General features: G+C 42.0%; 1 protein-coding gene and 1 long non-coding RNA gene across 2 annotated transcripts in view; both read right to left on the bottom strand.

Annotated features, from left to right (window-relative positions):
- Window positions 1–4,969: 4,969 nt before the first annotated feature.
- LOC138972329 (uncharacterized) lies at window positions 4,970–6,218 on the bottom strand. Its single transcript, XR_011457559.1, has 2 exons — window positions 5,820–6,218; window positions 4,970–5,529 (listed from the first exon to the last, which is right to left on the bottom strand). It is a non-coding gene; the product is annotated as an uncharacterized lncRNA (long non-coding RNA).
- A 6,291-nt stretch (window positions 6,219–12,509) lies between these two features.
- Window positions 12,510–14,040, bottom strand: part of LOC138972328 (uncharacterized) — a 4,508-nt gene continuing 2,977 nt past the window's right edge. The window contains exon 4 of the mRNA XM_070345009.1: window positions 12,510–14,040. This exon is cut by the window's right edge and continues 69 nt beyond it. Coding sequence (XP_070201110.1) covers window positions 13,801–14,040 — 240 coding nt within the window. The 3' untranslated portion in view covers window positions 12,510–13,800.

Here is a 14,040-nt window from a genome sequence, read left to right as displayed (position 1 = left end):
CAAAACACGGCCGGTCAGCAGACTGCAGTCAACTGACTTGACAGTCAGTCGACTGTGGTTGCTCGACCGTCCAAAATACGCTGTTCATATTACCGGCCCCTGGCGTTTCTCGTGAATAAGCTAGGTATGAAGACTGACCTGATCTATTCTTTCGAAGCTGTTTACCGGGTACACTAACTCTGTTCTGCGCTGTGTGCAGGAGATAAACAGGGGGCTGGGTATATGCGGGGTTGGATTGGGGGAGGGGGTAGGTGGGAGGGTTGGCCAAGTGTGTCTGTATGTGTGCAGGGTTGGGAGAGGACGGATAAGTTTAAGTTTTTTTTTTACAACATCCATGTTTAGCGTGTCAATTTTTTTTTGCAAGCTACAGGTTTCAAATTATAATATAATACTATCTTAATATACAACCGCTACTTTCAATACTAAGCGTACGATAAAAACACCAATAGCACACCCATAACTCAATTATTAACCCAAAATACATATACTTCCGTGGACAACATTCATAGTTATACTGGCTGTTTTACCAGAAATGCTCATGATTTCACGATTTCACGCGGTCCTAACCACTATTTAGTTTTCCAGTACGCTGTAGGTGTCGTCCACTTACCCGCCTCTTGAACGCAATATCGTATTACATAAGTCGCACCCTGAGACTTTTAATTGAAGCAAAAGACGTTATGACCATTGTTTGAAAGCCTGTCGCGGCCTGGCTGACGATGACACTAATAACACGATCCTCGTGTTGCCACGTGTTTGTGTGTGAATAGAATAGAACAGAATAATGTTTATTGTCATGAACCAGTAAAGTTATTGACACAACAAACAACAAATAATGCATTATACAATGCTAAAACAATCCGTAACAAATTTGCCAAGACGAACTTGAACTTCGTCTTCTAAAAATAAGTTACTTGGATTTTTGTTAGCATATTTCATATTGATATGTGAAGCATCTTCTTTAAATTCATCCCTTAATTTAACATATTTATTGCATTTATCTAGAAAATGTATTTCATCTTCTATGACATTGCATTCAATACAAAGACGATTTTCTTTAGGGATATTCTGATGTCTTCCACTTTCAATTTTTAGACAATGTGTGCTAGTCCTTAATCTGCTTAACATCTTTCTGTGTTTATTATTCTTAATTTGTATTAAGTATGACTGCATTTCGTAAGATTTACTGATCATAGAATAAAACTTAAGTCTGGAATATATATCTGATTTTTCTTTTGTCCAGTATCTTATATATTCCTCTTGTAGTTTTTTGTCAATGGCAAACTTTAATTTGTGTACATTTAATGTGTGTTGGTTATGCCAAACGTAACTAAAACCTAAGTTACAAAGAGATTGTCTAACAAATTGTAGCCATGGCGTTTCTGTCGGATGGTGCAACATTGAGTCATATAATTGATGTATATACGAATCTTGTTTGGAGTCTAGAATATGCGCCCAGAATGCTATTGTTTGTGATAACATTTTTAATCCTAAAGGGAACCTTCCTAATTCCCCCAGTACAGGTATCCACATAGCTTTTCTATGAACTCCAAGAAGGAATCGACAAAATTTGATATAAACAAATTCATGAGGAGTTTTGCTAGATAAACATGATCCAAAGAAATGATCAGTATTTGTTTGTTTTATTTTATTATTAAACGTAAACGGATACCAGATTTCAGCGCCATATGTTAATATCGGATTTACAAGTGAATCAAATAAATGTATCATTGTGTCTATTTGCACGTTTTGATTGCTGAAAATTCTGCGGAGGGAATGTGCTGCTTTATTACCTTGTTTACTTAAATGATCTTGAGCTGTATCAAAATTTCCATTCTTGTTGAATATGACCCCTAAATATTTATATTGATCTGTTACTTTGATTACATCAGTTCCACATTTAAATATTGTGTGCATTTTTGGATTTATATGACAAAATACTATAATTTTTGTTTTTTCTATGTTAATTTTCAAACCCCAATGTAGGCAATAGTTATTTAGATAATCTAACTTATTTTGTAATCCTAATTTTGATTTTGAAAGAAGTACTAGATCATCTGCATACAGTAGACACGATATTTTTGTATTCTGGTTAATGTATGGCGAATCAACGTCAGGCATTCCATCAGTTATATCATTAATGAAAATATTAAAAAGAGTTGGGCTTAATGTATTTCCTTGATGTACTCCTTTTTTAACCAATACATCTGGTGAATATCCACCTTGCATTTGTGTGCATATCTTTGTATTAATATACATGTTTTTGATTATATTGTAGCATTTACCTCTTATGCCGGTTTTGTATATCTTAAGTAAAAGTGCATCATGCCAAACGTTATCAAAAGCTTTTTGAAAATCTACGAAACATCCATATAATCTACCATTTTTAGTATTGATAATATCGTCTACAATTTTCTTCAGAATGAATATTTGATCCATCGTTCGGTATCCTTTTCGAAACCCAGCTTGTTCTTTTATCACACTATTATATATGTGTGTGAGTGTGTGTGAGTGTGTGTTTTGTGAGGTTGTGTGTGTATGTGTGTGTGTGTTTGTGTGTGTGTGTGTGTGTGTTTGTGCATGTGTGAGTGTGTGTGTATGTGTGTATGTGTGTGTGTGTGTGTGTGTGTGTGCGTGTGTGTGTGTGTGTGTGTGTTTGTATGTGAATATTTCCCAATTAGGCACTGACGATCTTAACATTATTTTGCGAAAACAGGGTCGGGAGGAAGTGGGGAGGGGGGTTGGGGGGAATTAGGGAGATTGGTATATAAGTAATTCAAGGTGGAGATATGCGAATAAGTGACACACACCCTATGGCGTGATCGTCACTAGGCCTTTTCTTGAAATCTGTCCTTGAACACACATACGTACACTCACTCACACACATACGCACGCACGCACGCACGCACGCACACAATACCACACACACACACACAAAGAGAGAGAGAGAGAGAGAGAGAGAGAGAGAGAGAGAGAGAGAGAGAGAGAGAGAGAGAGAGAGAGAGAGAGAGAGAGAGAGAGAGAGAGAGAGAGAGAGAGAGAGAGAGAGAGAGAGAGAGAGAGAGAGAGAGAGAGGCAAGGATTTGTTATTCTCGAAAAGTCGGTCCAGACACGTTAAAGCATGTCAGTGGTGTGTTGAGGGGGGCACGGGAGTGTGTGGAGGGGAGGGAGTTGGCCAAGTGTGTATGTATGTGTGCGAGATCAGGCAGCCGGGTATGCGGAGGGGCTGGGAGCTTGTGGTCACGCGAAAAGGGGAAAACGCTTGCAGGCCTATTCTTAAAGGCACAGTCATTCTTGTTTAAACAATCACAGATCGCAGATATGGTCAGTTCATTACGTGGGACGAGACCATCCCTCCACTTGGACACCCAATCAAAAGCCTCGGTCCTTTCTTTTCAGGGATGGAATTTTGAGATAAATTGATGTCTCGATCGCACGAGCATTCGAACGCGGAGAGAGAGAGAGAGAGAGAGAGAGAGAGAGAGAGAGAGAGAGAGAGAGAGAGAGAGAGAGAGAGAGAGAGAGAGAGAGAGAGAGAGAGAGAGAGAGAAAGAGATAGAGAGAGAGACATAGACAGAGACAGAGAGGTAGGGAACGAACGAACGAACGAACGAACGAACTTTATTGCTCAAGGATTGAGATTTTAGGCTGACGCCTAGTCTGTCCCTGCAAAACTAAAACATGAAAATAGAGACAATAAAATGACAATCATCAATCACAATCATACAGTATTACAAACTACAACATTACCTGTACGAATACATAATGCATAACAGAACATTGAAATGTACATGTAGCCTATGTCAATAACATACAAAGGAAAAGAAAAGTCGACTCGCACACACACGCGCGCCGCATGCCTGCAATCACGCTCGCACACAATCCAACACACACTCGCACACATCCCCCTCCCCTCCACAAACACACACCCGCACACACACACATACACACACACACACACACACACACACCGTGGGCACACACACATACAGAGAGAGAGAGAGAGAGAGAGAGAGAGAGAAAGAGAGATGGAGAGAGAGAGAGAGTGAGAGAGCGAGAGCGAGAGAGAGAGAGAGAGAGAGAGAGAGAGAGAGAGACTCAGACTTAGACTCAGACTCAGACTCAGAACTTTATTACACAAGGATAAAGGTTTTAGGCAAAGCCTATTCTTCCAACCTGTCCTGTATACAACACACACACACAGACGCACATAAAATTACAAAATTACATTGACATAGTTATACCGTTCATTTGGGAATAAAGTTGCTCCGATCAGCTACACATCCGTTAACACTAGTACACACTGTTTAACAAAATAACAATGGAGCAAGACATTTCATTCACGAATGATGTGTGAACGTGACTGTCTCTTAAACATGTTCACTGAAGTTGCATTTCTTATCTATTGGGATAAGGAGTTCCAGAGAAACGCTCCCGAGAAGGCTAAGCTCGATTTGTAGAGGTCTATGCGAGGTATAGGAGGGATGATTTTTTGGGACCCATATCTTTTTGTGGCATGCTTGAAATGTGATTGCAAATATTTAGGACAGTCGTCATTTAGAATTTTATACAGAGAGAGAGAGAGAGAGAGAGAGAGAGAGAGAGAGAGAGAGAGAGAGAGAGAGAGAGAGAGAGAGAGAGAGAGAGAGAGAGAGAGAGAGAGAGAGAGAGAGAGAGAGAGAGAGAGAGAGAGAGAGAGAAGATAGAGAGAGAGACAGACTGACAGATAGACCGATCGATGGTTATATAAGAATCGTATTTGTTGGTATATTTATTTTAATGTTACTAATGTTTAGTGAAAATTGTTCCACATTTAAATGGATTTGTAAATATGATTAAAAGGAGATTTGTTTGTCACGTTTCACTATATCACATAAGGTGATTATGAAACGGTTAGTTACTTCTAACTAACTAACCACACCACGATCCACTCTCGCAGTCATACAATTAAATGGAATCAACAAAAGTATAAGTTTCAGACGCCTGTTTATGTAATAACTCGCCACCTCCCTCGAGACTTCACTCAAAATATGTTCTTTTTACGTTCAAAACGTAAACACCATGTGTCACTGACAAAAATGCCAGTTACAGTATAGAAAATTATAGTAACACGCTGATCCCGTGTAAAGTTAAGAAATATATAGCTGATCTGCCAAAAGTGCTAATTTATGCAGGTGTCAAACCCCACGCTGTCACCACTCGAGTATAATCATAAATATCACAGATGACTAGGTGGTAATAAGGGTGCATAAGACACGGTGCACTTAGCTTTGTTGTGCCACTGAGTGGGCGGCCCGTAATTAGTTCATAGTCTCCACAACTGCTCCGTAGAATGTAGTGCCGTCTAGCGTGGCTACGAAGCAGGGAAAAGTGGAGACATCAGGCGCCTCACTCAGTCGCTGGTTAACCGGTTAGCTGGTTACAACACCCCGCGGACGATCCGGTTACAGCATCCCGCAGATTAACAGCGTCCCGCAGATAGGCAGCAGAAAACAGCCAGCAACGGTAGCAGGTAGAAATGAAGAAAGGCTGCAACAAAAAGCCTCGGTGCACTAGACATGTCATGCTACCCCTCACACCCCACCTTTAAACATGTCACCCTGACATATTTCACCGAGCACGTGGGCCTGCACAAACGGACTTTTATAACAACAAATCAGCTATTTTCCTTCCTTCTCTCCATATCTGCAAAAACCATATACAGATTAGTATTTTAGCGTCACAAAGAGCAAATTATGCGCTAACCTGGAAAGAACAACAGAGAGTATTTCAATCCACAAACACAGACTCGTCAACAGCGTTAAATAATGATTTATTACCTCAAAAGCCTATGTAGGTAGCACTCTCATTGAAGCGAAAACCGCTTCCTCCTTTGAATGGCACCTGTTCGTCAACAGCGATACCCCATTCACCCTCTTGCTGAGTCCTTTATGCGGTGAAATTTCCTCCCCGCACAGCGAAGAGAATTTGACGACCCGTCAACGTCAGACCGCATGTGAACGGAGAGAAAGTGGTCTCAAACTGAAGTTTCCTGAAGCCCTCCTGTACATATGCAGAGCGGCGCGTTGAATATCAATGCAGAACTCAAAGCAATGAAGTCCTTCAAACTAGCAGGAAATATAAGACACCGACCGTTCTCCCCAGCGCTGAGTTTTCGAGTGTCCAGTTAACATGTCTCAGACAGACAACCTTGACGAAATCACGTGACTAACCCTGTCACTTCCCAATTTAAGCTATCGACAATTATGCCTCGACAGCAGAAATCACCCCCGTGAAATCCGTGCAACACAAAATACCCGTGTTCGTTTTGCGCTGTCAGCAAAACCCACATCCGTTGACAGAAAGCACAGGCGCTTTCTATCGCAATTGACCAAGAGATCTGAAGGCACCCCACCGAGTGACACTTTCTTGATCCATGTCACCTAATCGTGACATTGTTCACGAAACATATTTATATAGTGTAAGGTGTAATAGGGGAAAGTGTGATATTGATTGGAAATTGTGCAGAGATTATTTTGAGAAAATAGATTGAATGAATTTATATAGATTTGATGCTCTCGACTTAGTCTGTCCCGTCGCGATATAACCCTTCGTGGTTGAAAACGATGTTAAACACCAAATAAAGAAAGAAAGAACTTAGTCTGTTTGACTTTATGGCAACTCTTTTTTATGTAGAATGTGTTGTTTTTGTCCTGTTTATATTTTATTACGCTTCTATTGTATTCTTACCGACAAGATTGTCAAATGAATGTATGTTTGTCTTTGTGAGTATTAAACAACAACAAAACAAACACAAAATAATTGTTCCGTTTGTCTTCGTGTGTATGCGCCACCATGCTAATTTCTTAGATTGAGATAATACAGTTAATTTCGATTGAAAGAGTCAGACATAGACAGGCAAGGACAGAGCGACATACATAATGCAGTAAGCAAGACAGAGACCAAGCAAAACTGAAAGGATAAGACATACAAACCGACAATGTCAATTAGACACTGAACGACAGACAGACGACCAGAGACAGACAACGACAGACAGACAGTCATGCAAACACACACAGGCACAGCCAGCCAGACAGCCAGCCAGCCAGACAGACAAAGAGCATTTGGCTTGAATCGTGGGCGTGTCTGATTGTACATTTAAATGTGACTTCAAATGTTTATTCTCGATTACAACCCTGTTTCAAAATGAACATGTTTCGTGAAAGAAAATGACTTGTTAAAAGTGTACTTCGTCAAAATTTGATTACGTTTTTGAGGGAAAAAAATGTGCACAAATAACTCCAAACCGGCTTAGTTCGTTCGGCAGTGTACACGCAGCCAAGCACACACACACACACACACACACACACACACACACACACACACACACACACACATACACGCATACACACACACACACACGCATGCACGCACGCACGCACACACACACACACACACACACACACACACACACACACACACACACGTACGTACGCACGCACGCACACATACATACATACATACACACTCACACACACACACACACACACACATACACAAACACATACATATACACACACATACACACACGCACGCACACACACACACACACACACACACATGCATACACACACACACACATACACACACACACACACACACACACACAACGATGCAGGCACGCACGCACTCGCGCGCACTTTGAGACAGGCGCATTAACAAACAAACAAACAAACAAACAAACAAACAAACACATTCAAACTTTTTTGTCATTTCTTGAATACACAGCATGCAGGGGAATCTAACGCCGTGCAACCCCAACGCTACAGCACTCCAATAGTTACCTCCCCTCCCACGTCGAAGTACGCCACAGGCTTTCACGTGAGGAAAAGAGTTTTCGTCAACATGAATATATAGAGCGAGTTTTCGCGAGGAACAGGGTTGAGCTACGGTAGGGTCACTGCGCATGTCTGGTTTTTTTCTTCGCGGAAACGCTGTTGGGTTGTGTCCAGTCGCGTCCCTTGCAACAAGATGGCGACAAGCGCGTTACGGATTTACTGTTGTGGAGAGTTGATGGACGACGATGATGAACAAGCAGTACTGTTTTATTGTTGATGTGAATGTAATGCCAAAACATCGAACTATCGATTCGAACGTCAATGAAGAAGTGAGCGTGAAAATCGAGCGCAAAACAGCCGGGTAAAAGTTCAGGGCGCTAAAGTACATTTGAGCCGAAATCGCAACCAAACTCCTGTTGACCTCATTTCTTCCCAAAATAAACATCACTGCTAAAATAAAATGCATTAAAACCAAGACAGTATCCAACCCAGTATCCTTAATTTTTGAAAGGCTAAGTGATTTACAACAAATGTCTTCTCACAATCCGTAACTTTGTCAAAAAATATTTGCAGAAGTTTCTCACCTCGCCTTGGCAGCCATCTTGGAACTGGAGAGACCCTACGCAGGAAGCAAGGTTGAAAGTTGGTTAACCGGTGACGTCACTCCAGTCGTACCGGACCGAGTTTTTGCGACCTCCGGTTCGACTCGAGTCACCTTAGTTGACGCTAAAACTCTCTCCTTGTGACATTCTACAGACTGGCTGCTTGACGTGTTGTTAACCCGTGATTTGTAAAAATGTAAAAATTGTTACAAATCACGGGGCGCGCCCCGCGATTTGTAAAAACATTTTTACAAATCGCGGGGCGCGCCTCGCGATTTGTAACAATTTTTTACAAATCGCGGGGCGCGCCCCGTGATTTGTAACAATTTTTACAAATCACGTTTTTGCGCCCGATATTTTCTTGTCATCTCCAAAGTCAAGGGACAAAAACGAAATCCCTTGACTTTTGGGGTAGCGCGACTCTGTTAATTTTAAGATTTTTTTTTTTCATTACTAGGATGTCCCTTCGTTGGGAAATTCCGGTCGCTTCCTCCCAGTGGAAAGCTAGCTGTGACAGAGTCGCATTACCCCAAAGGCAAGGGATCTATTAGTCCCGTTTCGCCGTTATCCCAATTCGCCCCCATCCCATTTTGGCGACATTTCTCAGGCCAAGTGTCATGTTACCACCTTGTCATGTACCATTAGCGCCACATCCTATTTTGGCGCAATCCCGTTTCGCCGTTATCCCATTTTGCCCCCATCCCATTTTTGCGACATTTCACAGGCCAAGTGTAATTTTACCACCGTGTCATACCACCAGCGCCACATTCCATTTTGTCGCCATGCTGTTTTGCCGTCATCCCATTTCGCCACCATCCCTATTTCGCGACATTTTGGATTGTGGCAAAATTGGGATTTGGCGAAAACGGAATGTCTTCCTAGTTGAATAACGCAGTATAGTAGTATAGTGAGGCTTGGCAAGAAGAATAAATAAAAAATGGGATGGCGGCCAAATGGGATGGTGTCAAAATGGGATGTCGCGCAATTGTTATGACACGGTAGTAAAATGACGCTTGGCTTGTGAAATGTCGCGACAATGGGATGGGGGCGAAATGGAATGCGGTGAAACGGCATGGCGGCCAAATGGGATATGGTGTCAAAATGGGATGTCGCGCTATTGTTATGACATGTTAGTAAAATGAGGTTTGGCTTGTAAAATGTCGCGAAAATGGGATGGGGCAAAAAATGGGACGGGGGCAAAATGGGATTGCACCAAAATGGGATGTGGAACTAAAACCACCCCCACCACTTAGCGTAGAGGCTCTAAACAAGAAAAATGATAATAAAAGGCATGCATTACTTTGTGGAATGCGATATTTTTACATTTTTACATTTTTACAAATCGCGGTTTTAGGTTCGACGTGATTTGTAAAATATTTTTACATTTTTACAAATCACGGGTTAACACGTGTGGTGTGGACAGTTCTATTCTCCTGTTTAATGTTGTATCTGACCATCTTGTCAACCACGAAATAAGGCGCATGTCACCTCGCGCGGTTCTGCGCTAGGCTAAATATAAGTCCGGGGAGTGTCTTGTAACAGTGTGTGAGGGTCACCTTAGTCACAGGCTTATAACTCAAACAGTTTTCGCTCTTTTCTAAAACGGTTTTCACCACTGGATAGAGCATACAAAACTCTGTAGGAAAATGTACAAATATGAAAATCATGCAAAGGTGACATGCGACTCATTCCGTGGTGGAGGGTCACATATGTTTGTGTAACGATCAAACACTCTCAGACTAAAATGGTTCCAAGGGTGAGTACAAGTAGCACATGAGCATGTATTCAAGTACCGTGGTTTGAAAAGGTCGACTTTTGTTTACAGAACGAAAACTGGTACAACTCGTGTATTTTGATTCAAGCTCCTGTGTACAGCGGTGATGATGGAAGCTATTTATTATTATAGGCCCTGTGGTTTAGAATTTCTGGTGATATCAGCAAAATTTCTCATGACTGTCTCAATCGTTTTGTTACAGTCCGTCAGCACATTAAACCAGGTAAAGCCTAAAGGACTGTATCGGTGTCGATTTGATATAGTGATATCATACGCCCACTATCAATCGCTTCCCCTATAATGTTTAACCCTGACATATGCATGGGGTATGTACCCAGTAAACGCCCACCGATTAACTGACCCCACCTCCACCCCCATGCTCCCAGGTGTGCAAAAGTCATTGTTCAGCCCCCCCTCCCCCACATACACACTCACACACCACTCGCACCCCCCCACCACACTGAGTCAAACACCCCCCCCCCCCCCCCTACCACTGCGTCAAATATATGTTACAGTCAAAACGGGAAATCAGTCATTACGGGTAATGACTAAAAGTTTTAGTCATTTCCGGAAATGACTGATTTGATCAGTCATTACCGGAATTGCCTAAAATCTTTAGGCATTACCCGTAAATGACTAAACTTTGTGAATATTTTTTACCCTTATTGCCTGACTGCTAGTCATGTTCAGTCATTACTGGTAATGTCTAGAGCATATTTTTAGTCATTTACGGGTAATGACTAAAGATTTTAGGCATTTCCAGTAATGACTGATCAAAACCGTCATTTCCGGAAATGACTGCTAGTCAAGAAAATGCGGAATGTGAATACTAGCTCACTCGGCTTTCTGTCGATTACCAATACACATTATGTGAACTCTTGTTAACTGTAGAATGTTTTCCACAATTATGATTCACGATCACACTCGCTGAAGCACAGAAAGAGTTTGTAGATCAACACAGCCAGTATGTGTGTGTGTGTGTGTGTGTGTGTGTGTGTGTGTGTGTGTGTGTGTGTGTGTGTGTGTGTGTGTGTGTGTGTGTCTGTGTGTGTGTGTGTGTGTGTGTCATTTACTTCAATTTTCCATTGATTTATTCTATTTTACTCCAGATTTCTGTTCAATTTATCGAATGTGTATTTGTCATTACAGCGTCAAAGTGTGTGTTCAAGACGGTTTAGTTGCAAGGGGTATTGACAGGGGGAGGGAGAGAGAAAGAGAGAGAGAGAGAGAGAGAGAGAGAGAGAGACAGAGACAGAGACAGAGAGAGAGACAGAGAGAGAGACAGACAGACAGGCAGAGAGAGAGAGAGACAAAGAGAGAGAGAGAGAGGCACAGACAGAGAGAGACACAGACAAAGACAGAGAGAGAGATAATTCCATTTTCTTTAAATTTCTGTTCATTTTATCTTTTCTTTATTCCAAATTTCTGTTCATTTTATCTAATGTGTATTTGAAATAAAAGATTGACAAATGTTTAACATCAGAGTTGCGAATAGATTGAGAGATTATGCGGTTCGGGGTTTGAGCGCTTTATGGCGAAGGGAGTGCGTTCTATATAGCATTTCTATTGGCCGATCTGAGAAGTACACGCATTTAGTGCGCGTTTTATAGCAATTGGCTTTCGCACACACGGGTGCAACCTTCGTGTCTACCACTCTGTGTGTTTTATAGCCTTTACAACCAAATAAATTTAATGTGTTTTTGCTTGATTTTTGAATTATTACTAAGTTTAATATTGACTTATGTTAAATATTGTATGGAAACACAATATCATGCATAATTGGATAAAAATTAGATGATTGTGGGGGAGCAAACTATGAAGACTCACAATTTTTGTAATAATGGGATTCATCTCAGAACATTTAGTTCATGTTCAGTCATTACTGGTAATGTCTAGAGCATATTTTTAGTCATTTACGGGTAATGACTAAAGATTTTAGGCATTTCCAGTAATGACTGATCAAAACCGCCATTTCCGGAAATGACTAAAAGTTTTAGTCATTACCCGTAATGACTGATTTCCCGTTTTGACTGTAACATATACACCCTTCGCCTCCGAAGAAAAAAATGTGCACAGAAATGTAAACCTGGTGTAGCTAGTTTGGATCACTTGAGAAAGTTGTTTAAACAGCACAGTCAGCACTAAATAATAAATTTAACAGTTTAACAGAAAACATTTTGACATTTTATTTTGCATATGGTTGCGATTTTGCCCCCGTCCCCACCACGCACACACACACACAGACAAGCACACACAGACAAGAACACACACACACACACACACACACACACACACACACACATACACACACACACACACACACACAGCACCACCACTACCACTACCACCACCACCGCCACCAATTACAACAACTCCACAACTAAACGCAACCAATACCATCACCATCACCATCATCACACTCGTCTCGATTTCTGGTCTATCTGAAAGCAATTCACTAAACATACAAAGCCATCATCATATACAATTGAATCTACTCACACAACTTAATCTTTATCGAGTGTCCAGACCCACATTTCACAGTTGAGGTTTTATCTGGCATTTGGACGCACGTGCACTCATAACGGTATGGGCAGGGCTCCCCCAAAGTGCGCGTCCCTACGTCCTATACGCACTGGAAGCCGAAATCACGTACTAGAAATGCATGGAGGGGGTCCCGGTGTAACACGAGAAAATTACTCCCACGAGATTTTTACTCCGGAGTAAACATTTCGTACGAAAAAGTTACTCCCTTTACGAAAAAAGCACTCCCCCATTGCACGAGAAAATTACTCCCCAAGACAGGTGAGTTCCGAGTAAACATTTCGTTCAAAAATGTTACTCCCCTGACGAATAAATAACGAATAAATTACTTCACCCCAACACGAGCAATTTAACTTCCCATGCCAGGTGTACGACATTTTTACTCCCTTGTCCCCTGTTAGTCTTGGTGGTGGAAGGGGTGGAAGGAGGGTAGCGCGACATTCGTGTGCGCGAGATCACTTATTGCCATTATCCCTTCGCCCGCATCCCATTTTTGCGTCCGAGATTTTTACTAGAAGTAAAAAAAATGGGGAGTAAAAATTTCGTGGAGGGAGTAATTTTTTCGTGCCTTGGGGAGTTCTTTGCTCGTACGAAAAGTGTACTCGGAGTAAGAATTTCGTACGAAATATTTACTCCGGAGTAAATTTTTCGTGGAGTAAAAATTTCGTGTTACACTGGGAAGCACTAAACCGCTAAGAAGCGGGTCCCAGGACGCAATAAATTTCCGTGATCGTGCGTTTCGTAGATACTCTTTTCGGACTGTAGTTGTCAGCTAAGTCAGAATGTAAGCACAAATGCCAATTTCACGCGGGAACAACACCGGAAAGGAGGCTGAAGCCGGAGCAGAACATTTTGATGAAAAAAACACCCACTTTAAGTTATATCAACCTATTCGCGATCACCACGTGTTGTATATGTACACAGGGGGTGTGGGGACCCTGGACTCTTGGGACCCTCGACAACTCCGCGTAGGGTGTCGATGGACCCTCTAAACTTTAAAAGTGGGGGCCCCGGGACTCTCTAGGACGGCCGTCCGTGGGAAGTCCTGCTGGGCAATCCAAAGAGGCTATGTCAAGCGAGGAAAGGCGCAAGGACGAGTGTAGGCATCAGACATCACACGATGATCCCTTTCAAGGGCTGAATAAGCTTGAAGATAACCCTCAGACGAGCCAGGCTTGAGCACAGAAAATACCCTTCGCTGCCTTCTGGTCTCAGAAGCGTAGTTTACATCTGACGCATTGAAGAAGGGAGGAGGAGGAGGAGGGCTTGGAGCATCCGGGATGTCCAGGTCCAGGGAGGGGCAGGA

The sequence above is a fragment of the Littorina saxatilis genome, linkage group LG8, assembly GCF_037325665.1.
Source record: "Littorina saxatilis isolate snail1 linkage group LG8, US_GU_Lsax_2.0, whole genome shotgun sequence".
NCBI lineage: Eukaryota > Metazoa > Mollusca > Gastropoda > Littorinimorpha > Littorinidae > Littorina > Littorina saxatilis.
The sequence above is the reverse complement of the archived record's forward strand: the minus strand, read 5'-3'. Positions and strand labels throughout refer to the sequence as shown.